This window comes from Ictalurus furcatus, chromosome 8, assembly GCF_023375685.1.
Source record: "Ictalurus furcatus strain D&B chromosome 8, Billie_1.0, whole genome shotgun sequence".
In the NCBI taxonomy this organism is placed as follows: Eukaryota; Metazoa; Chordata; class Actinopteri; order Siluriformes; family Ictaluridae; genus Ictalurus; species Ictalurus furcatus.
The window spans coordinates 22,423,982-22,450,199 of record NC_071262.1 but is presented as its reverse complement, the minus strand read 5'-3'; the positions used below and the strand labels follow the sequence as shown (position 1 = coordinate 22,450,199).

The 26,218-nt window shown below is 38.6% G+C and overlaps 1 protein-coding gene across 1 annotated transcript in view; it reads left to right on the top strand.

Moving 5' to 3' along the window:
- Positions 1-1,009: 1,009 nt before the first annotated feature.
- Positions 1,010-26,218, top strand: part of si:dkey-106n21.1 (solute carrier family 23 member 2) — a 52,072-nt gene continuing 26,863 nt past the window's right edge. The window contains exons 1-6 of the mRNA XM_053630698.1: positions 1,010-1,252; positions 20,335-20,492; positions 20,609-20,778; positions 22,452-22,635; positions 24,524-24,638; positions 25,372-25,528. Of these exons, the coding sequence (XP_053486673.1) occupies positions 1,076-1,252; positions 20,335-20,492; positions 20,609-20,778; positions 22,452-22,635; positions 24,524-24,638; positions 25,372-25,528 (961 nt within the window). The 5' untranslated portion in view covers positions 1,010-1,075. The remainder of the gene's footprint in view (positions 1,253-20,334; positions 20,493-20,608; positions 20,779-22,451; positions 22,636-24,523; positions 24,639-25,371; positions 25,529-26,218) is intronic.

Genomic DNA, 26,218 nt, shown 5'->3' with positions numbered 1-26,218 from the left:
TATATATATATATATATATATATATATATATATATATATATATTTAAGGTTTTTTTATGTTTTAAGTGATTTATATTCACATGTTTTTGAGATTGGAATATCAGTGTGACTCAAATTGTGGAATCACCCGAGTAGTTATGAACAAAGATTAAATAAATAAATAAATAAAAACATGAACCATGTTGTCTTTACCACATTGGACAAATCTTAATCAGGTCCTCATCATTTGTCCATCATTCTTGAAATGGACTCATTTGGGGGTGATGATGGCTCCTTGGGACTCAAACTTTTTGCTTGTGACAAGTCATTGTTTCATGCTGAGGCTAGATTCTGGTCAAGTCTTCGGTTTCATGTGTTTCCAATGAGTCAATCTTCCAGCATGGCAGATTGATAACTAACTTTGTGCTGTGGAAGCCTCTGTTATGTCTGTGTGAATGGTCGTCCCATTGGTGACATATGGTGAAGGAAAAGTCCTATCACAAAAAAAGTAGTACTAGAGGAATGTATAGATAAAAAGGAGGGGTGTAACTCAGTGACACTATGTGTATCTGTTTAAGGCTCTAAATATTTGTATCTATATTCAGATTCAAACCAAATGCCTGGGAGCTGTTTTGTTGTTGTTGTTGTTGTTGTTTTGTTTTAATTAATGTGAACCTTGCCGCTATTTCTCCAGAAAAGTATTTCACAACAAATAGCAGAACATCTGAACTTCTGCAGTTCCTCACCTCCATCACTCGATTTCATAATAACTCTTACTCAGATGTCCTGTGGAACGTTCTGTAAATATTTCTAATCTAATGTGACTGAGTAAGCTAGGGAATGATCTTTCAAAGCAGTTTAGAGTCATAGTTTGGGGTTTGTTCCATTTCAGGAAAATCAGTAAAGTTCACTGGACATGCTATCAGAAGATTGGATGAGGTGCTTCAGCTAGTTAAAATGGGACTCTTTAAACAGCATGTCATTATAATGCCAGTATGATATTCCAGAAGATTCTGTTTTCATAGCAATGGAGAACATTCATGATCAAAACACATGCAATAAATGTACAAGCACGTTTAATCCAGGTTTAAGTTTCATGTCCATTTTTCTTCCCCAGATATCAGATGGAAGCCACCTGGCCAGCGATATCATTCCTGCAGAGTCCAGCGCTGATGGTTTGGAGGAACATCTGAACCAGCGGCCTGGGTGTAACCTCATCTACTCCATCAGTGATCGCCCACCATGGTACCTCTGCCTTCTACTAGGCTTCCAGGTGAGAAATTTTTCCAGTAAATTAATCTGGAATGGTCAATGGTGTAAATATGTTTGCTCATTGCTTTCCACTTTTTTTTGACTTCACTGATAGTTATCAGACTGTTTATTCATCTTAGCAAATCATATCAAATCGCATAGCAAACTTAAGTGGCAACAGTGGAACTTCTAATAAACATGGAGGACGTGGGTGGAGATGTGAACAATGACTCAAGTCACATTAACGTTACAACACAAGAATAACCATGACCACACCTGCATAAGCTACTCGAAGTCATCTACATCTACATTTATTTATTTGGCAGAAGCTTTGATCTAAAGCATCTTACAGTTGAGCTGAGCACATGAGGGGTAAGGGCTTTGATCAAGGGCCCAACAGTGGCAGCTTCAAAGTAGGGCTGGAGTCATCCATCCATCCATCCATCCTCAACCGCTTATCCGGGGCTGGAGTCAGGATTGTCAAATCCAAGACAAGTCCAAGACCAGGACTAGCTGAGATCAGGTCAAGCTCGAGTCCAAATGAAAATGAGACTGGGTCAAGATAAAGCCCGAAAACCATCAAATCCTTTTCGAGGCCAAACCTTAACTTCAACTAGTTGGCTTCATTTGTGCATTGTGTCATCGAATTGGATGTTTAATAGAAGAAAGTATTGCTTCCTGTCAAATTTTGTGCTTGTGAAAAGAAATTACACAGACATTATTTTTACAAACGAGCAAGAACAATGACCAAGTCCTGGTACAAATTCCACTAAGTTCGAGACAAGTCCAATTCAATGCTGAAAATCTCTTAGGACCTACAGTTCTAGGCCCTTGGCACTAGCATTATCATGTCATGTTGGTTTCCCAAAGCCTGTTGAGATATCATGATTCAATCTCTAAATTAAAGAAAAGTATAGATGTAAGTACTTTTAGACAAGTTACCAGTTTATTCCTTTTGAAGTAGTATTTAGGATGGGTACAGTTCACTCACTATACATTTTTTGCCACGTAAAAATACTTTTATTTGAGTAAGTTTTTTAAGCACCCCTGCACATGCCATAACAATCCATACCACCTAAATTTATGGCATTTGCAAGACACCCTTACCCAGAACAACTTACATTTGTCTCATTTATTCAGCTGAGCAGTTGAGGGTTAAGGGCCATGCCAAAGGGCCCAGCAGTGCTAGGATTTGAACTCATGCCCTTCTAAGTAGAAGTCCAATGGCTTAACCTCTGAGCTACAACTGCCCTACTGCCCTTACCTTATATTACCTAACTTAATTAGTACATCTGTTCTTCAATCAAAAAGCCCACACCTGTGCTGCTGGAAACCCTCACAAATCCAACACACCTGAACCAGCTAATCTAATTCTTTAAGAACATCTGCATACTTCTGCAACGTGTGTTAGATTACCGTTGGAATGATAGCCTGTGGGATGCTTGCCTTCCAGAAATGTTTGGAGATACATGTATTTGAACCCCTTTGTGGACTACCGCGGTGGCTTTGGCAGCATAGTGATGGCTGGACTGCTGTTCCTGTAGGAGATCAAAGAGAATAGTATGAGTCAGTGGAAACAAAAGATCTCATGAGAGGCCCATGCTGTCTCTGAATGTAAATCATACTATGATTGAAAGTTAGGATCAGGGATCAGTGCAGCATCACAAACTATGTGACCTAATGGTCAACTGCTTTTGTGGGTGTGCTGATACAAATGGATTATTACATGTATTTTCAAAGCTTTAATATTAGTACCAGATTAGATATTTTGTTGGAAAGAACTGCACTGTACTTCAACAATAAATCACAACTTTTTATATTTCATACTTTCAGATTGTATGCTGTGAAGCACTCAGCTTGCACAGATAATGAAGACCGTCTGTCTGAAACCTCTTTTTCTCAAGAATTTTCCCAACCTGTACATAGAAGGATATAAGTAAGGAATGAAGCACTTGAGGCTGTGTTGTTATAGCAAAGTAATCAAAGATGGGATGGTGGGATGTGGCCTGATGCAAAGTGGAGTTACTGTTACCGCCCCAGTGTTGAATATTTTCCAATTACAGCATCTTAAAGTGTTTGATCATAATTTTTATCCACTTATACTTAGCACCAAATCCTTTGTCCTGAAGATGTCGGAAAACTTAAATTAATCTCAGATTAGATTCAGCATCTTCATGATCTTCTGATCAGATTTGAGAATTCAGCAGTGCTGTGGTATAAAGACAGTTAGGTCTTTCAAACAACTGAGCAAAAACAATGGACAAACATGAGGCAATTGTTGAGCTGGAACCCTTCAAATATTTTCAGCAACAGAGTTTTCCAAATAACATCATATAAACATTAATTATGTGTGTAAGCCACAATCTCTGTTAGGAGATGCAGGACTTGGCTTTCCATGAGATGTTGTTTTGGTTATTTATCTCTTCACAGCACATTTAAATGATAAGTTGCATGTTGCAACCTGTAACAAGCAATAGATATAGTACCAGTTTAATTTTCTGATAAATGTAACTGTGATTCTGTGAACCATGGGTAACCGCCAAGGGCATTGAGAATCAGCCTGATACTTGTTCGAGTGCATGTATATGCATGCTGAGACTTTCCAAGAAAGGAAACAAAGTGACAAAGTAATGCATGGCAGTTTTTGCAATAAATTGCTGTTATATAGTCACTTTCACTGGAAATTTCTCACTGAGTTCTCGCGAAGTTGCCTCCGGATCTGAACGACAAGGAGCCCTGGGGGGACTACAGGGGGTTCACACAAGCATACTTACATCCATCACTAGCATTATGTTCCTGAGAATCACCTGGATAACACATGTTGAGAAACTCAAAAGATGTTGAGATGAATTGGTTTGGTGACTTTGACCCTACAGAACCTGGAGAAGGTGCATGGTGATATCCAGATAGTAGAAGCACAGTTCCCTTTCCAAAGGAACTCCATGTTGCATGAGCTTCTCGCTGTGGGAAGTGCCCTCGCGCATGACCGGTATCTGAAGTCTGTGTGAAATCACGCCTATTTATAGGCCTGCCGTGGTCAGGTGATGTGGCATTTTGCACGTCGCGTATATAAAACTAAAAAACAGCACCTGTAAACCACGTCATCAGCCTTATTATCTTCAGTGAAAGACTGCATGTCGGTCATTTGTGTGAATGCTCGCAAAAAAAAGATGCTTCATTTAAAAAAAAATACATATCTGTTTACTTTTCTGTCCCTTAAAAAAGAAAAGTATGAATCAGAATGAGTTCAGAGGGACGGACACACACTTTCTGTGTGAGGTGTCTGTGTGCGGTGGAGCATGCCACAGCAGCCTTGAAGGGGCTGGGTGTGCACATTGTGAATGCTTTTCAGTCAGACGGCTCCGCTCATGACTCACTCTCTTCTCAGTCGAAGATATTTAGGTTTCGGAGTCCCGCGTGTCTGGTCCGGCCAGCCTGCTCAGGTCCTGGGGATGTTGTATGGATCTGGAGGAGGAGGTTGAGACACTGTCTTCCGGGTCTTCCACTTCACAAAGTGCATGAATGCCGCTCTGGCACCCCTGCGACTCCAGGGCATCCGTGTGTTAAACTACCTGGACAGCTGGTTAATTCTCACATGATCCAGAGAGTTAGTGATTCAACATCAAGATGCCGTTCTTGCCCACATGAGGAGCTTGGGGCTCAGGTTGAACCCCAAGAAAAGTATGCTTTCTCCACTGCAGCGGACAACTTTTCTAGAGTTTATATGGGATTCAACTATGATGAGGGCATTTCTATACCAATATGTGAAGGGTCAATCCTATAAACATTGAGCAAGATAAAGCTGGGTCTGGGCATCCATTCCAGTCTCTACAAGAGACTGTTGGGGCATATGGCAGCATCAGCCAACATCATACCATTGGGCCTATTGCACATGAGACCATTTTAGTGGTGGCTCAAAAGGCATGGGTTTCATCAGAGGATGAAACCCCTGAGAGTAATCAGTGTCATGTGGCAATGCCTACGTGCTCTGAAAATTTGGAGCTGTCCCAGATTTCTAGCCTCAGGTCACACTCTCATGCTCTCTCCTTATCGCAAGACAGCAATGACAGACACCTCCCCCATGGGCTGGGGTGCAGTTTTAGATGGCCATCCAGGCCAAGGTCTCTGGAGCGGCCCTTATCTGGAGTGGAATATAAATTGCCTAGAAATGCGGGCTGTATTTCTAGCACTGATATTCTTTCTTCCTCAATTGAGAGGTCACCATGTGTTAGTTGTGACAGATAACACAGCGGTGGTCTCATATATCAACCACCAGGGAGGATTTTATCCGCACACCCTGTTCAGGCAGGTACAAATAATTCTTCTATTGGTCGGAGGGAAAGTTTTTGTCACTGAGTGCAATTGTACATTGTGGGCAACCAGAATTTGGGGGCAGCCATCCTGTCGAGACAGGAGGTGAGTCCCGGGGATTGAAGACTCCATCCACAAGTGGTGGAGTCCGTATGGTGGAGGTTCGGCCAAGATGAAGTGGATGTGTTCACCTTTGAGGAGACAACACACTCCCCACTGTGGTTCACCCTCATTCCTCCTGCACCATTGGGGCTGGATGCCATGGTGCATACATGGCCGAGGTCACGTCTGTACGAGTTTCCCCTGATCGTCCTGCTCCCAAAAGTTCTAGCGAGAGTTCACCAAGACCGTCTACATCTGCTGCTAGTAGCACCTTATTGGCCAGCTTGAAAATGGTTCTTAGATATAATATCCCTGCTAGAAAGCACTCCTTTTCACAGCGAATCTACTGTCTCAAGCCAGAGGGTTGATTTATCAACCTCGGCCGGAACTATGGAAACTGTAGGTCTGGCCCCTGTCCCCACTAGTTGAATGCTAGAGCACCATCCACAAGAAAATTGTATGCGCTCAGGACTTTTTGTCTAATGGTGTGAGGAATGTCACTCAGACCCAGTAAACTGCATAACAGTCCTGGAGTTCTAACAGGGACATTTCTCAGCAAGGTTTCTATAATCAGGTTCTGAATGGCAACCATTTCAGCCAGCCATGCCCCTATTGATGGTGCCTCTGTGGGGCAACATCCTCTAACATTGAGGATTTTGCGTGGTGTCAGGCGTCTGAGGCCCATCTGCAGACCACACATACCTTCTTGGGACCTGTCTGTGGTCCTGGAAGGTCTGTCAGTTGCCTCATTCGAACCTCTGAGTCAGCCTCAGAGAATCTTCTGACTCTAAAGGTAGCTCTTCTGCTGGCCCTGACATCTCTCAAGCAAGTAGGAGATCTACAAGCAATCTCTATTGTTTATGAGGTGTGTGGTCTCGCTCTGCCTCTGGACATAAGGGCTCATTGCACTAGGGGGTCCTCAGAGGCTTTATCTAAAGGGGTAATATTACAGGATGTGTGTGCTGTGGCGGGGTGGTCTATGCCACACACATTCATTCGGTATTACAGTTTGGACATGGATTCCACCCCGGTCTTGAGTGTCTTGCAGTGATCCTCAGATACAGATCTTTTTGGACGGACCATATCCCCATATCCTCAGTATGGTGGAGTGGGTATTCTTGTTCCCACAGCATGAAGCTTACACAAGGTTGAGTTCCCTTTGAAAGAGAACGTCTGGGTTAGGCATGTAACTCTGTTCCATGAGAAGGGAACGAGACGTCGCATAGCTTTGTCATACTGGGGCATGCCTGTGAATTATGTCTTGACTTCAGATAGTAAAGGCTGATGACGTTTTCAGGTGCTGTTTTATAGTCACACGACGCATGAAGTGAGCTTAAGATGCAGTTCTTCCACTCTTTTTTTCCTGAGGTTATTGCTAGCAAAAAACAATTAGAAGACATTAAAAGACCCCAGCACAAGGTGGGGATCCTGCACCAGACTCTTGGAGAATCTAGGGCCAGAGAGATTCACTCCAAGGTGATGACTTTCCTTGTCTAGCAGTCCCTAAAGAAATGTTAGCAATTAGAAAGAAATGTTCTTATGTTGGGAACCAGACAGTGCACTGGATAAACTCTAGTATACTTAGCCTTGTTGTCAGGTAACCATATGAGAGGAATTCAGAAAGAAATAGCTACCTGCTGGGTGAACACTCTTTAAAACTGCAGACACATTTTCTGGCATTTAAGTCATACAATGTTAGGCCTATCTATTATAAATCTATCATCATGATAGATGGGCACACAGTTTGATTTGATTCCAGGTGGAATTGAATATTAGCTAATGAGAATTCCCTAAAAGCAAAACACATTTGGGATAGATATATACAGTATCTCACAAAAGTGAGTACACCCCTCACATTTTTGTAAATATTTGATTATATCTTTTCATGTGACAACACTGAAGAAATGACACTTTGCTACAATGTAAAATAGTGAGTGTACAGCTTGTGTAACAGTGTAAATTTGCTGTCCCCTCAAAATAACTGAACACACAGCTATTAATGTCTAAACTGCTGGCAACAAAAGTGAGTACATCCCTAAGTGAAAATGTCCAAATTGGGCCCAATTAGCCATTTTCCCTTCCCGCGTGTCATGTGACTTGTTAGTGTTACAAGGTCTCAGGTGTGAATGGGGAGCAGGTGTGTTAAATTTGGTGTCATCGCTCTCACACTTCCTCATACTGGTCACTGGAAGTTCAACATGGCACCTCATGGCAAAGAACTCTCTGAGGATCTGAAAAATATAATTGTTGCTCTACATAAAAATGGCCTCGGCTATAAGAAGATTGCCAAGACCCTGACACTAAGCTGCAGCATGGTGGCCAAGACCATACAGCAGTTTAACAGGACAGCTTTCACTCAGAACACGCCTCGCCATGTTCGACCAAAGAAGTTGAGTGCACGTACTCAGCATCATATCCAGAGGTTGTCTTCGGGAAATAGACGTATGAGTGCTGCCAGCATTGCTGCAGAGGTTGAAGGGGTGGGGGGTCAGCCTGTCAGTGCTCAGACCATACGCCACACGCTGCATCAAATTGGTCTGCATGGCTGTCCTCCCAGAAGGAAGCCTCTTCTAAAGATGATGAACAAGAAAACCCGCAAACAGTTGGCTGAAGACAAGCAGACTAAGGACATGGATTACTGGAACCATGTCCTGTGGTCTGATGAGACCATGATAAACTTATTTGGTTCAGATGGTGTCAAGCATGTGTGGCGGCAACCAGGTGAGGAATACAAAGACAAGTGTTTCTTGCCTACAGTCAAGCATGGTGGTGGGCGTGTCATGTTCTGGGGCTGCATGAGTGCTGCCGGCACTGGGGAGCTACAGTTCATTGAGAGAACCATGAATGCCAACATGTACTGTGACATACTGAAGCAAAGCATGATCAGTATGCAGTATTCCAGCATGATAACGACCCCAAACACACCTCCAAGACGACCACTGCCTTGCTAAAGAAGCTGAGGGTGAAGGTGACTGACTGGCCGAGCATGTCTCCAGATCTAAACCCTATTGAGCATCTGTGGGGCATCCGCAAATGGAAGGTGAAGGAGCACAAGGTCTCTAACATCCACCAGCTCCATGATGTCGTCATGGAGATGTGGAAGAGGACTCCAGTGGCAATCTGTGAAGCTCTGGTGAACTCCATGCCTAAGAGGGTTGAGGCAGTGCTGGAAAATAATTTTGGCTACACAAAATATTGACACTTTGGGCCCAATTTGGACATTTTCACTTAGGGGTGTACACACTTTTGTTGCCAGCGGTTTAGACATTAATGGCTGTGTGTTGAGTTATTTTGAGGGGCCAGCAAATTTACACTGTTATACAAGCTGTACACTCACTACTTTACATTGTCGCAAAGTGTCACGTCTTCAATGTTGTCACATGAAAAGATATAATCAAATATTTACAAAAATGTGAGGGGTGTACTCACTTTTGTGAGATACTGTATGTTTTATAGTAGCAAAATCTAAAAATGATTCAGAGAATGAGAATTCTTATTTGTCATCTCTTAAGAAATCAGGCTTCTGAGGTTGTGATAGACAGCAGGAGGTAAGTGAGTTTTTGTAAATCTTACACTGGTTTGCTATTTTCTTAGCACACACTCCATACACATTTCCAGAATCTCCTCAGTTGTAAATAAAAAGGAATGATGCTCATTGATTGATACATAGTTTATAGGGAAGCTCCTTTGGAAGCATTTTAAGATAAAATTTTTTCTCTGCTTGTATTTTAGATGTGCCTCCTCTGTACCCTTAAGATCCTCAGACACTGCACCATAGGTGTCAAACCTAAGGCCTGCAGGCCAAAACATGGCTCGCTGCCACAATTCATTCAGCACATGCAAACTTATTAAAAATAATATTTAAACTGGCTGTAGTTCTGAACATTTTCACATCTAGGATTCACAGCAGATCGTAGCACAAGGACCTCCTGCGTTTCGCTCTCATGGCTCACACGGCTGAAGCACTAGTTAAAATCAACACCTGTACCTGCTGTGTTTGATGTAAAGCAGACCAAATCTGGCCTTTAGTGTGATTCATTAATTGACAAATTCTGAAATATATCATCTACAAATGCAGGTTGTCCAAAAATTCTTTGTACAACTGTGACACTAAGTGAAACATTTAATAACACACATAGAATAACCAGTCAAGCAAATTTAGACACACAAAACCCAATTTCTTTCCTTAATGTACCCAAAACATCTAGGTGTTAATCCAAATGCCCCGAGCATCGTACCCTTGATCTTTAACGATTCCCCAAAGAAAGAATTCTCAGGGTGTGATGTCAGGCAATCTAGGTAGCCAAGGAATGGCACATCCACTGCCAGTTCATCTGTTTTTTTTAGGCTCGATTGGGGAGATCTTTGGTCTAAATCTTTGTTGGACTTTGTTTCAATAAACCACTTAACACACTGTGCTGTCTCCTGTGGATTCATTGCAACTGAGGCAAGGAATGACAATCTGAAAAACAAATGAAGATTAGGAAAAAAGGCAGTGTGTTTCTCTGTAAAAAGGGGGCTATGAGAGACTAAGGATATGTGGGGTCCAAAAGTCTGAGACCACATTAAACATTTAATATTCAAGACTCTGCATTATTTCTAGGTCCCAATTTAATGTAATTTGTGATATTGACCATGTTAACTGCTTTGTCCAAAACGTCAGATTTTCCTCATGCCTAATCTCTTGTACTGAAGCATGTATTCATACAACACTATGATGGATTTGATCTCAAATAGATCATACGTCCATGCAACCTAGGCCTAACAGTTTATACAGTTGAATAGTTTCTGTTAGCCCTTATTGTTCCCAGGAACACTGCATCACATAAAAACATACATTTCCAGAGCCATGTATATTTACTATTTGAAGCTATTGAAATGGTAATGTATCTATGATACAATGAAATGTTCAGGTGCAAACAATTTTTGTTCAATGAAATGTTCAGGTGCAAATAATCTCCTTTGCATTTTCAGAAATGTGTTTTGGCAGGGCTGTGGTAGGAGCATGGAGCCCAAAGACAGACAGACAACCAACAACCTCATAAATTAACATGACTGAAGGGATTTTAAATGGTGTTTCCTAAAAGCTTGTGTAAACTTGCAAATGCCTTCATTTTAATGTTGTTTGCCCAAACATGAACGTTTTTCATCTTTAATTATTTTCCGTTCTCTCAGTGGCCGTGATTTTTATTCCTTTATTCATTTACAGTACGCATTGTATCCTGGTCAGGTTCACGGTGGCTCAAGAGCCTATCCTGGGAACGCTAGATGTAAGGTGGGATGAATACACTCTGGATGGGACTTCAGTCGAACAGTAGTAATATGAATAGTAAAATTTAACTGAAAGGGTCAAGCAGGCACAGAATTTTTAGAAATCATATCCAGGTTTAAACGGGTGTTGGTCAGAGTAGTATAGGCAGTTATGCCAACGTCATCCGAAAACACAAGTTCAAACACAGTTTTAAACAAAGTGTACAACCTCAGAAAAACAAGAATATAATGAAATTATAATTAAATATTGACTAAATTTATAAACAAATATAATTAAGGCAGTCAAGCAAGACCAGATGCAAAATTTGAAAAAAATATCTAGGTATACGTGGGGAAAAAAAGTATTAAGTATTAGGAGTGGATGGTTTATGTTTTGGGGTAAGGAATTTTACAATATAGCGGCTAGAAAAATGGAAAAAGCTCAATCTCCAGCTCTTAGTTGTCTGGTGCAAGGAATGGTGAGGAGTTCAATATTAATAGTAATAGTAATAGTAATACTGTATATTGAAATATATAGTCATATATTGAAATAAGTTCAGTTAATAATAATATTAATAATAATCTTTATTTTGAGTTGAAATCTGAAAGTGTGTTAGATAAAATAAAAGGAATCAGACAAAATAACAAAACTGTAAACAGTGCATTTGAAATTAAAAATAAAATCAATAAAAGTGTTTTTAAGTGCTTTATCCTGTCCAGGGTTGCATTGTTTCCGGAGCCTGTTTCAGGAACACTGGGCTTGAGCCAGTAATACACCCTGGATGGGATGCCAGTCCATCACAGGGCACCATGCACTCACACACTCACACATAAGGGTAATTTAACTTATTGGCATGATTTTGGGACAAGAGAGGAAACAGATAACCTGGTGGAAACCCAAAAAATCACTGAGGAGGACATGAAAAGTAACTCCACACAGACAGTAACCTGAGCTCAGGATTTAACCCAGGATGCTGGAGTTGTGAGGTAGCAGTGCTACTCATTGTGCCACAGAAGCACCACAGACTAAGGATAGAACATTGAGGACTTCAAGGTTCCAACAACTAGACCTGGACACATGCTGCCACCAGTTATCTCAAAGAGGGTTTCCGTTTGACTGAGGGCAAAAGTATGATTTCGTGATCACTGGTATGCAGGATGTATTCTTGAAAAGCTTTCGAAAAGGAAAAAAAAAATACCTAATGTAGTTTTGCTGTCCCATTTGTTCAGGCAGCTACACAATTTATTGCCTTACTATTGCCTCACTCAGTTGCATTCAAAAAAGAATTCCAGTTTTCAGTATTATGACAGCTTTATGTTCAATATCTGTCGCTCATTTGCACCTCCATTGCCAGTAGCAATCAAAGAGAGCTCGTGAAAAGGTTGTCATTTACTTTCATGTCTTACACACACTCTCTTATGTCTAGACTCTGTAATGTTATATAATATTATGTTGTGATGCATCCTACAGTCTTTAGCCCGTGTTAGATATGTAATTATATATATATATATATATATATATATATATATATATATATATAATATATATATATAGCCAAGGGCACAGGAGGGATTTTGATATTGGGAGGGACCCAGTTAATGACAAAAGAGCATAACTGAGAATCATATTTATATCAACTTTAATGGTTAGAATTATGGCTGTCTTGATTAAACTTCAAATCCAAGTCAAGATCTACAAGACAACATTTTCTTCAAATGAATGGAAGTATGCCTTGCATTTGACTGAATAAAAACTAGACATCTATCGATAGGCATTGAATGATCTTTGTAGACTCCAAAATATACTGCAGTGGATAATTTGATTGTCTTCAGTTCTGGGGATGTCTCTATGACTGCTGAATCACTTTTCCCAATAAGAACTGTGTTTTCTGACTATAAAATTAACAGACCATCTTGTTGGAACCGGTCTTCTAATTGTGTTTCAACCACAAACAAACCCTGTTCTTTAAAATCTCTCTTTAGATAGAGGCTTGCCCTGACAAGAGTTTTGATGGCTATCTGTTATTTGCTACATCAGTTGGTGTCAAATCTAAGGATTCAATTATTCCAGATGTTTTGTTAAACAGTTTTTGAAAGCTATCTATCATTTCTTTTTCACCTCATGGACTTCTTTACACAGTTGGCATCAGATCCCATACAGTTGGATACAGTTTCTTGCTCTGCTCTGAAGGAAGGTCTTCAGGTACTCCAGCTCTCCGATAATAACAGATGCAGTGACGAGTCCTAGTACAGTCTTGCCTTTCTGAAACTGATCTTTCAAACCAATAGCTGTTGAAGCAGTATTTGTAGAACCTCTATTAAAATCTAAATTCAGAGCAGTCAACACATACTTGCAACACCTTTGGGTAGTCCATCATGTTGGATGTAGTGGCTGTATACATCCAGTACATTCAGTAACATGGTTTTAACCTTCCTTTACTGTCCCTAGCTTGTAAACCCAATCTTCATGATAACAGAGGAACTGAAGGCTTCTGGGTGATCAGGTAGGTGCAATGAACAACACAATGAATATTAAAGGCGCTTTAATGATGGCTTGTGCTCCACTGAGTTTGCCAGACACATTGGCAGCACCATCATAAGTTTAGCATCTTTAGGAATACAAGAGTAGATGAAAGAAAAAAGAAAACTGAAAAATGTAGTGACAAATCGCAAAATCGCACTTTTGCCCTGATCTCCTTAATCCACCATGCGTAAATATTATTTTATTACTTTCTAGAGTTATCTCTCAAGGATGGAGCCATGCTCTGCTTTTTATTTTTTTTAAAAAAATTTTTTAGCTGTCAACGATCTGAAAACAGCGTCATTACATTAACTTTTACAGTGAATATTCACATGTCAAAAACCCTTTAGGAAGCCAACCAAAATATGTGCTGGATTGTTTTTTATGTCTTTTTCCTGTGAAGCCTGAGTTTTTATCTCTGCGTGCCTTCACGTAGTAGATACACACAACCCCCTTTAGAATTAAGCTGGAATGAAGCCAAGGGTAACCACCTTTCTTGAGCCCTTAGAAATTCCCAGCCTTTTCTGTAACCTAGAAATATCTACAGATGATGCCCAGATAACTATAAACCAAGATAAATCCACTGTATGTCCTATTATTTTTCTTTTTATTTACTCAGCTGGGTGACTTTAAGAAAACTAACATGAAAGTGTAACTTGCCTACCTAGCAACTAACTAGTTACCCAAGTCTATCAAGATTCAGAACACCCAATCCTTTTGCTTGCAACCTTAATAGGCTAATCACTTGCTGCTAATGCCATTTTGTTCAAAACATGAATAAAGAAAAGGCTCTGCTAGCATAACAAAAGAAACCTATTTCATAAATGGCTTTAAAAAAACAGCCTCAACTCCATACTTTACTTCCAGCATTCGTAAATGTATTCATCTCCCATGGTATTATTTGTTGTGGTGTGTCCGTGTTTGAGGTGCACTGAGTCATAACAAGATCTCTGTTATGCCTGCTACCTGGAAAAGGCGTGGAAACTTTCAAAAATTTTAACAACAACTGGGAATGCAAAAAACACTGTCATAGAAATCACTGTCAGATGCATTCGTGCGAAGACTCCATAAATAATGTATTTTACTTTGTGTGACACACACAACCAAATAATCATACACTCTTAAAACAGATGTGTGAAAAATAGCACATCATGTGTTAATTTGTAACACACCTAGTTAAGGACAGCACATTTTGTGTTGCTTTCAACACAATCAGTGTGTTAGTGCATGTAACACATGCTGCGTGTTAGTACGTTTCCACACAAAGTTGTGTTAAAAAATAACACAAAATAACACAGAGATGTGTCATTTATACTTTTTCCCGTACAATTATCCTAAAATGCAATTTGTTTGTGTGCTACAATTCGAAAATACTCACAAAATAAACAAACAATTGCATGAAATTCAGGTGACATTTATTAAAATCATTTAAACATTTGAACAGATGTAGGAATTGGAGTTGATGCATCTTCTTACAAATCTCCCTGCCGTCTGGGAAGACAAGAGTCCCACTCCCTGCCATTTGAAAAGCTGTAAAATAGTTTTGGTTAGTTGTTAGCTACAGAATATGAACAAATGCCTTTGGGTTTTAACTGAGAAATTGCCTTACAGAATCCCAAATTGTGTCATTTTAGAAATGTGACTTCCACTCTCCTAATGAACAAAAGGGCGCTGTAGACTCACCAGGAAAATCTAGCTGACTTGCGAATGTTTATTTTCCAGCCTTTAGCACCTCACCGCCTATTTTTTTGCACAACCTAATTAAGTCAACCAACATTACAGAGATAGTGGAATTCATTACAACCTACTGTAGCCCTCATCCTCTCTTTGAAGTTAACCCTGTGAAGAACTTTTGGCCTCGACATTACTGAGCTAGTGAAGTTCCGTTAGCCACTGACTGTCTGCACCTGTTACTCAGCATTAACATTCACCGAATGCATGAAGAAACACGGCCCTAACCCATCCTACTAATGCTAATTACTACAGCTTGCCTTGTGCAAAACACTTGATAAATGTAAGTAAGATTAACCCACTCTCTGTATTACATCATGGTGAACAGCTGTAATGCTAGGTTATCGTTAACTCTCAAAAAGGAAATGGGAATGTCTAACATTACCATGAGTTTTATGCTAAAGTAATGTTATCAACTCAAGTGAGAGTCTAGGTTAGCATCACTCAACCCTACTGTGATTGTTGACAGCATCCAGCTAGCTAACCCTAACTCAGAGCCTCAGATATGATGCAGACCCAGAGAATTATAGAATAACCTCAGTCCATATTTCACAGCCAACATAAACATGACACTAGTAGTGTAACGTCAGCACTGAGGAAGCAGTACATGATATCCATTTTTGAAGCCGTTGTGATAGGTAAAGTTCATTTTCACTTGCTGAGTTACTGTTTTCCAATAAATACTTTTTCAAGCACGCCCTGTCTAAAGATCACAAACTCATCCAGGCATTTTCAGCAGCATTAATGCTAAATGGTGATGCACGCTAACTTACCTGTGGTCATTCATGTGGTTTCCTTGCCTCAGGACTCCACTGTCACAATCAAAAGGTCAAAGCAACAAAGATTCACTTTGAGGCGAGTTCAGAGTTGGATGATGACGTTGGCAGTGCAGTCTGCAATGTGATTGAACAATAAAAATATGTATCTGGAAGTATGTCTGTAGTTATTGTGAGTGATTCACATTGGGATAAGTGATCTCTATATTTAAAAAAATCACAGATGTGGGCGTGTCTTCACGATGTATGTATGCTTGTCATGTTAGAAATGTCATGCACTTCATTTTAATGCAAATTGTCTATTTTGTCCTTTATTATAACCGCTTGTTGTAGGGCATGTGGAGTAAAATATGGAGTAACCTTTCCAGATACAAGAAAAATAAAAAATAAAAAATTTAATACCCGAAATACTCTGGTAATAATCACATGAAATCATGACCAAAGGAATTTCATCAGTTAATTTTTTTGTACCATTTGTCTTTTAATACTTAATACTTTAGTACATTTAAAAATAGAAACATTTTCACTTGAGTATGTTTTTTGGCTGGATACAACATCGCACAGTGTCAGAATTCAGCCAAGGTTTTATTGAGTAATTAAAATAATGTGATTAACATAACCAGATCATTAAGCTGAATTATTTGGAGACCTGAACTTTAAACAGTTAGGCACTTTTAATAGCATTCAAAAGCTTTAAACCGTATTACATTTGTTCTATATTTATTGAAGCTTTTGTATGCTAATAAAAAATCTGGTTATATTTCATCTTAATAAAATACAGGCAAATTACTTTCCAGAAGATTCTTAACATCAGTTCTCTGACAGATTTCCTTAACAGCCTCAGTGCTTAGATGTTTAACTAGAATCAAATTTAAGCACATGAATCACTCAGGCTTTCAGCAATACAGTATGGACTTTTTATTGTAGAGGAGATTTCTTTTACCCAGATGAATGTTTGTCTGAAGGCTACCAGGGAAACACAATATTAGTTCATGGCTGAAATAAAACATCTGTTTAAAGTATGCTAGTGTGGAGCAGATTTCACTTGTGCACACCCCACCCCACCATGTGGACCAAACCCCCAATTCTTTTTATGATCTTTCATGGAAGGACTTGCGTTCACCTTTTAAACATCGCTGATCGTAAGCATTTGGGCAGATGCTAGAGTTTTAGGATGGGCCGTGAAGGATGAAGGATAGCAGCAGTAATGCAAACTTTTAAAGTAGCATGAAACATGAGTTCTTCATGTACACTGCAGAAAGCCTTTCCTGAGTTATACTCATTGCACTGTCCTGCAAGTGTGTGGACAAAAATAAAAATAAACAGCAAAGATGAAAAACAGATCTGAAAAACTGTACAAAAAACTGTAAAAACTGTACTGTACAGATCTGAAAAACTGCTGTTCAAGCTTTACATGTAATAAAAAATATCTCAGAGGGATGATTATTATTATTATTATTATTATTATTATTATTATTATTATCGTTGTTGTTATTAGAGTTGGGGTACTCAGTCCCAGACTCGAGTCCAATTATGAATGAACTTGGACTTGTCACCCATTAGTGTAAATTTGTACTTGAATTTTACACGGACTCTGACATTTTTCCAAGTACAGTCCAGTCCATGTCATGTGTTTCATGAAAAGAAAGATAAAAAATGAATAACATAAAATTAAGATAAAAAGAAGTTAATGAATGTCTTCCTGCCTGACCAGGGGCTTTCTGTGTGCACACACTTGAAACGCGCACACAGAAAGCCGCCTCATTGTCCGGGTACCGAATTGAGTTCTCTTTAGTGGCTTATTATGTTGGACGGTCAAATAAATACACACACATCATGTCAAAATGCAGGTCTGGCCAAGGATTCATGCAAACACAGTCAGTTATGTCTTAAGTGAATGTAAACAGTTGGGGAAAAAATCGAGGTGTGTCAATACAGTATATTGGATCTGTGCATTAGGTCTTAAAATGACAGCAGTCTAATAAACCTGCTGCTGTCTGTGTCATTACTGTTCATCAAACACAAAAGACAAAGAGAAAATCACTCACTCACTCATTTGACTGAATAACTTCAGTAAATTTAATAAGAATCACTGTAAATATCATACAGTGAAGTCTATATTATTTGACATTTATTGCTTTATTCAATTCCCGTAGTATTTTTTACTTGAATACTACTGATACCTAATACTAATACTACAGTACCTGAGAAAACGTATCGTTATCGTGAAATAAGATTATAGTCATATCGCCCACCCGTAAATATTAGCATTTGGTGATACCAGTCTTGAATTTCATGTAAAATGTGAAATGTACTTCTTAATATAGTAAATATCATAAACCCTGCTGATAGGGATTTTTTATTTTTTTTCATTTTAGGAATTAAAATGAAAAAAGGTACAAGAACAGAGCTGCGTTCAGAAATGAGTTTGTTGTTATTCATAGACAGATTAAAAGCAGTAATAAAGCATTAAGTTTGTTGTTATGACCTGCTGCTAAATATAACTCTACTCTATACTTACTCTCTCTCTCTCTCTCTCTCTCTCTCTCTCTCTCTCTCTCTCTCTCTCTCTCTCTCAGTCTATATAACTGTTGGGAAGACGCATTAAATCATTGAAATGTCACCTCCAGCTGGAGGACACAATATAGTGTGATACAATAACAAAACAGATTCATTTGAATTTTCATACACTTGTTTCTACATATACCTCTATATCCCTTTTTTCTCTGAAAACATTTTTGGTATTAAACTAGTTGAGGCGCTGATGAAATGAAAAAAAAAATATTAAATGGCAAAGGCAAGATGTAATAGTGGTATTTTTTGTTACATTTATGTTGCTATTGGTTTGTGAAGGTTAAAATATTAATTTAACAGCTCAGTGTGGAGTTTACAATTGCAATTTCAAATCTTTTGAAATTCAATTCGGACCCGGCCATTAAGGACTCAGACGTAAGTCCAACTCGGCCCCGTCTGTCCTTGGACTCAGACTTGGACTCGATTGGTTAAGGATTTGGTCTCGACTCGAACTCGACAAAGGTGGACTTGCACCCAACACTAATTGTTGTTGTTATTATTATTATTATTATTACTTAATTAATTACTATTACTAATCCAATACCCAAATGAAAAAAATAAAAATGTTATTCAATCCTGTAACAAATGTAAAAGATTGGAATTGGATTTGGAAAATATAATTTTTTAATATATATTTATAATGAGACTTGATTGGATGTTGGATTGGATGTTTTGGTTATTTTATTTTTTGAAGTTCATTTTTGTGTAAGTAATGTAATTATTGTATGTAATGTATTTTTCCTGTAGTTTTCCTATTTTTCACTTGGTATTCTTTTTTTCTTTAAAAACTACTATCAGCTGATACTCAAGGTGTCAGTATCAGTATGGTTTTGTGCTATCTTCATCTTCTTTATCCTCCTCTTCTTCTTCTTGCTCTTCTTCCCTCTTCTTTGTCTTCTTCTTCTTCTACCCAAGTGTGGCTTGATCAGTCCCCTGTGACATTTTCCTTAATTGTTACCATCCAGTTTCACATACTGTACCTGTACATGCACCAAAGGGTCTTCTAAAGATTTCACCATCACATCCATTAACTCACAGAAGTCCAACAGGATGCATTTTGGAGTTTATATGTTTTGACAACTACCAAACCTTTAAATAATCCTCATACAAGTTCATCAGATTCAGATCAAAATTTGATCAGCATGATGTAAAGATATCCAAGATGCTAAATTCACTAATGATTTTTTTTGGTCTTGCCATAGTGAGACAATAAATAACATGTCACTCAAACAGGAAGGATGTTCACAAGTGATGCAGCACAATATTATCCTCATCCCAATACTGGCTCATGAAACAGACATTGCAGATCACTTGGTGCTTGGGCTTGCCAATTGCTTGCCAATTGCAATTGCAGCTATATTTATTATTTAGTGTTGTTGTTGTTGATGGAGACAAATTAATTGGGTCCACTATAGAGCACGTTGTTCTCTTTTATTGCTTGAGTCTGAGGGGAATAGAACATGAGCCAGAACTTCCTCAAAGCTTAGCTTGCCCTCAAAGATGATCATGTCAAAGTGTTGGGAAAGGAATACATGGGAGATCCGCTTCCACGTGTGATTTGAGGAGGGGCTGTTAGGCAGGAAGAGAGGGGTCATACTCCTCCAAACACTTCACTAAAATCAAAAGTGCAGAGGGAGGTTAGGACTGAAAGAGTGCAGGGTATTTTATGTCAATGAGAAATTCCTGAGGGACTCTTATTAGAGACTTCTCTTTGCCTTACATTCATATCCCACTTCTGTTGTAAAATAGAACTAAAGTAAATCACTCATTGAAAACTCTTTTCGTTTTTATTCAGCCAATGTCTGCCTGGCTGATTAGTGTTTCCCTTGTCTCCTTAAGCATTACATACTGGCTTTTGGTGGGATCTTGGCCATCCCTTTAATCCTTGCAGAGCCATTATGCATTAAGGACAACAATGCAGCCAAGAGCCAGCTCGTCTCCACCATCTTCTTTGTGTCAGGAATTTGCACCATGCTTCAGACCACTATTGGGACCAGGTTGCCTGAATGCCTCATTTACTCATCATTTTCATGCTCTCCTTGTTATTTAAGTAGTATGCACTAATTCAAAATAAAACAAATATTTAAGAAGCATCCACATTTGTCCATTTCAGGTTGCCTATCTTACAAGGAGGAACGTTTACTCTTATCACACCAACGCTGGCTATCCTGGCACTGCCCAAGTGGAAATGCCCAAAGGGGAGCTTGACTCCTGACCTCAATGCCACAGTAGCGTCTGTCTCCAATATAGACCCTGAGGAAGTATGGAAAATGCGCATACGAGAGGAACACATGCAGCATTGTTTAGCCAAGGAGTAGAAGAAAAAGCTAAAATAACTTTTCTGACAATTTGATTGTTTATATTGAAGAAATGTCTATTTTATTGCTTGTTTTTTGCAGCATTTAATCCACATTTTTTGCAGGAAAACCTAGCTATTTGGTATACCCTACTACTATCTAATGTGTTGACTAATATCTTGGTGTTTCTTCAAGAAAAATATTTCCCTAAATTAGAATGCTAAAATATTAAACGAAAACGTACATTAACATTTAATCATTTGCCAAGAAGTAAGTATGTAAGTAATTAAATAAGTAAATAAGTAAATAAGTAAGTAAATAAAGTACGTAAATAAGTAAGTACATAAATACATATATAAGTAAGTAAATAAGTAGGCAAGTAAGAAAGTGAGTGAGGTAAGAAAGTAAATAAGTGAACACATAAGTAAGTACATAAATACATAGATAATTAAATAATTATGTGAGTAAATAAATTAAGTAAATTAGTAAAGTAAGTGAGTAAAGTAAGTAAATGTCAAGTAAGTATGTAAATAAATAAGTAAGTAGGTAGATAGGTAAGTAATTAAATAAATAATAATAATAATTAATAATAATAATAATAATAATAATAATAATAATAATAATAATAATAATAATAATAAATACCTAATAATTAGGTAAATTAATAAGTAAATGGCACACTTATATAGCGCTTTTATCCAAAGTGCTTTACACTGTGTCTCATTCACCCATTCACACACACACTCACACATCAATGGTAGCAGAACTGCCATGCAAGGTGCTATATATATATATATATATATATATATATATATATATATATATATATATATATATATATATATACACACACAACACACGCACATACATATATATATATAAAATTTACTTAAATTAAATTAAATTCATGACCTTTATATTGATTTTTAAACCAACTTAAGACTGAAGTTAATTAAAGAATATGTAATTTTTTTATTTCAAAAATTTATTTCAACTACAATCCCAAAAATATTTCTAGCACTATTCCACTAGGGGGTGGTGTAGCATCCTCAGCACCCCCTCTCTCAGGCCCCTGTTTGGCAGATTCTGTATTTCAGAATGACTTACAGGTGAAGCGCTGAAGGAGTAGATTTCCACCAATAAACAAGAAACAAGTGTAAACTCTTCGTAGGAAGAACAGAGGGAAGCACAAATAACATAAGGTTTAGAGTAAAGTGGTAGAATTCTGCACACCAGTCACAATACAGTTGCAGTGCAAAGGATGCAATATTGGAATAATACTATTGGTAAACCACAGGTTTACCCCAAAGGCAATCTCATGGCAAGAAAGGACACACCCAATGAGACCTACACACACACCCATACAGAGCGAGAGAGCTGAAGAATCCTCTGTGAGATCAGTGAAATGTAAGAACCATACAACTTAAATGAAACATATTTGTATCTAGCTGGTTTAGATACAAGAAACAAACCAATTCTTACAAGCTTTCAAGTTCACTATTAAGGACTTCCTCAAAATACCCTTGATAAATACCTGATCCAAGGCTAATTAGATGTATCAGTTCTGGACTGTAATATGAACAGGACTAAACTGGGTTTGAGAACCTCCAATCACTACTGTTAGGAAAAGTGCTCGTGTTTAATGTATGCTCCTTTCCCAGATCCAGGGAGCGATCCTGGTGGCGTCGCTGCTTCAAGTCATGCTCGGACTCTCAGGGCTGGTGGGGTTTGTGCTAAAGTTCATCGGACCACTGTCTATCGCTCCAACCATCAATCTGATCGGGCTGTCACTCTTCATCCAAGCTGGGAAGAAGTCAGGAGCACAGTGGGGCATTTCAGCTCTGTGAGTCAGCTTGTAGTGGCTGAGACACTAGGTAGAAGGTAGGGGCAGCAGGTAATTCAAGCCGAGAACCTTGAGGAACCATTAATTCAACCTGAGGTACACATTTAGGGCAACGGTTAACTCAAGCCCATGCAAAGGTTAATGTTGAGGTACATGAGGAATTATTATCTCAAGCTGAAGCAGGAATTTGAGGCAGAATTTAACTGAAGTCGAGGCAGAAGTTTGAGGACACATTACCTCAATCTGAGCCAGAAATTTGAGGACCCATTAATTGAAGCTCAGGCAAATGTTCAACGCAGAAATGTAAGGCAGCAAATAGCTCAAACTGATTAAATTAGCAGACACATTAACTCAAATTGAGCCATATGTGACCGGATGTTAATCGAGACAGCGAAAAACTCAAGCTGAGGCAGAAACTGTACCCATTAACTCAAACCAAGGCAAATTTTTGAGACCGCAATTAACTCAAATTGAGGCAGGAGTTTATGAAGCCATTAACCAACTTTAAGGTATGTATTAATTCCCGAAGAGGCAGATGTGTGAGCCAGTTAACCATAAAGAAACTCTTATCTGTTTAATACTGAGAGAGAGTAATCATGTGCCTTTGGTCCATTCCTCAAAGATGGTAACCTAAGACTTTGAGGCAGCAACTTTGAGGCAGCAACCTAAATAATATAGTAGCAGTAGCAGTTTACACCGAGTGCATCGGTGTTAAAGACCCCATATTACCACAATCAGAAATCTCTCAAACATTCTTGATTTAATCCCATTGTAAAGGTTGACCTCAGTGATGTGTGTAATTTGTTTATGAAGCCATAGAAGGGCAATAAATCTATCAGCAGAACATTATTTTATAAAGACTGCAGTTCTTGAGCAGTATATTCAGTGCAGTGTAATTTAATGCAAATCAGGAACAAATTGGATACAGAGAGGAAGGAGGGCTTTTAGTGCATGGTTCCAGTTTGTCCTGTTTCATTACTGACGTATAAAAGAACATTTAAAGTTCTGCCAGGTGTAACACAGAGCATTGCATTCATTGAACGGCAGTCTACACATCTCTGTTTACCAGCCCATTAGCTTGCCACTCCAGATGCCTCTGTGTGTGTATGTGTATCACAGTGTACGTCTTTGTGTTCACTGCTTTGTCTGAGTGGATGTGCATGCGAGTTTGTTTGTCCCCGTTGTAGACTTGTAGCCTGAGGCCAATCACTGAGGTCCATTCAATACGCTCAATGCTCACATCCATATCACAGCATGCCGCTTGGCTGAGTGCAGTTAGCATAAGGGGGGAAAGAAAAAGACATTTCCTCATTTCCACTTTATGGACTTTGTACTTAAGCTGCTTTCATCAAACCGCATTCCATCCAAAATGCAGCTGCCCTGAGCCATTAACTATAATACTTGCATTTGCAGGGTGCATGCCTTGGAGCAAATTTCAACGTTAATAATAAACAGTTTATCTTAACATTGATGAAGAAAAAAAGTAACTGGTACATGGCAGTTATTTTTCTTTTTCTTTCCTAAGGCACAGTGAGTATTTTCTGCATCTGAAGAGAAGCCCATGCATGTGCTGACGGATTAATGGCTTGTGTTGACACAAAGCTGTTGCACCAATACAACATCTGAGCAGTGTAGCAATGTCTGAATTTTTCAATATTTAATTAACGCTGTCAGCTTCATTTCCTGCATATGAAAATTAATCAACACCTTCTGACCCAACCAGAATCCAGAATTCAATAGCACTGTATAAAATGACCATATACTACATTATGACCACAAAACTGTTACACTGTTTGTGTATACTGTAGTTTTAAATAGTAAATTAGAAATTTGGAATAACTTTAACATCAGAATGTATTTATTAAAATTTCTTTTTTTTTCTTTGCAGGACAGTGTTTATCATTCTCTTCTCCCAATATCTCAGCAAGGTCAAAGTCACTCTCATTGCTTACAGGGACAAGAAGTGGAAAGTGTTTCAGTACCCTCTCTTTAGCCTATTCTCTGTGAGTTTTATTTTGTTTGTTGAGCTTTTTTAAATATATTTTTATTACACTGTGCAGTCTCCTTGTCTGCCACTTTTGTTAAAGCCATTAAATAGCTTACAAGTTATAGTGAACCATGGCCCTTTTAGTAAAATGTGCATCCCTCAAGGCAGTAATTTTCCATTTTGGGTTTCCTATAGATGCTAATGTTTATGGTGTTTATAGCGTGGTGTGCTCCAGGAGATTTCTTCGAATTTAAGGGAGAAAGCCGCTAAAAGGGAGCGTTTTGGCTGGATTTAAATGTCAGCTTATTGTCATTTAAAATCTCATTAGTTTCTGGTGGGTGCACAAATAAAATTGAGGAAGTATTATGTGTCATTTTTCAGAACAATGGTAACACAAGTTTTGGAATGGAGAGGGTGTTGGTCGGGGGATTTGAGACTGGAATTCTTGTTTTAAACTGAACCCGTCTGTTAGTATTTAGAAAACCTTCGCTGATTTCTGACAACAAGAATATTCACCAACTATACTTCCTAGGCCAGTGACTTGGCCCCGTCACTGCCATATTTTACATCACAGTTTACAGAAAAAGGTGAATGCTTTTAATTTGTGGTATGCAAACTCATTCCTGTTTCATGACTGAAGACAGGGCTGATTTGCCTTTTTAAAAAATTCAAATGCTGCTTCAGCATTCCTATTAGTTCCATTAAGCTTTGAGGAAAAGTCAAGGAATATGCTGTTTCCTCTTTTGCAGGCTTTGTTCGGGATGTCTGGAGCTTGGCTGGTGTGCTTTCTTCTGACATACTTCAATGTTCTGCCCACTTCACCGCATGGGTACGGCTACCAGGCCCGGACAGACATAAACCTGGACGCGGTCAGCAGTGCTGAGTGGTTCTTCATGCCTTACCCAGGTGGGTGTGTTAGTAAAACTTCCACATGTACTATGTAATGCCAACAACTTCAGAATTATTGACACTAAGGAAGCAATGATAATGATATTGGTCCAATACCAATGCTCATTTATTTGAATTCCTACTGTTAAAAAATATGTTCAGATACGAACAACCTATAGCATTTTACATAATCCAAGTGCTAATGAATATGCGACACAAAATGGACATATTTTATGATTTACGGTCATGTAAAAAAAAACAAGTACACCCCATGGAAATTGCACAAGCAAAAATTTTATCATCTTTGAAACAGTGCCTGTTAATAAAGTTGATATACTTGAAAAAAAGAAGAAAAAAAAAAGGAAAATTAGCTTTTTCAATCAGTTATTCAACAGAAATATCAATAGATGTGATATTCTTCTGTGGAAAAAAGTAATTACACCCTTAGCCTCAGAAGCTAATATTGCCCCCTTTAGCAGAAATAACTTCTTGTAGGCGTTTTGCATAACTGTCCACCAGACTTGCTGGAATTTTTGACCACTCTTCCATGAAAATTCTTTCAGTTGCAAGATGTTTGAGGGTTTTCTTGCATGTACTGCCCGTTTCAAATACCCCCACAACATCTCAACGGGATTCAAATCCAGGCTTTGACTAGGCCATTCCATAACCCTCCATTTCTTCTTTTTGAGCCATTCCTTGGTGGATTTG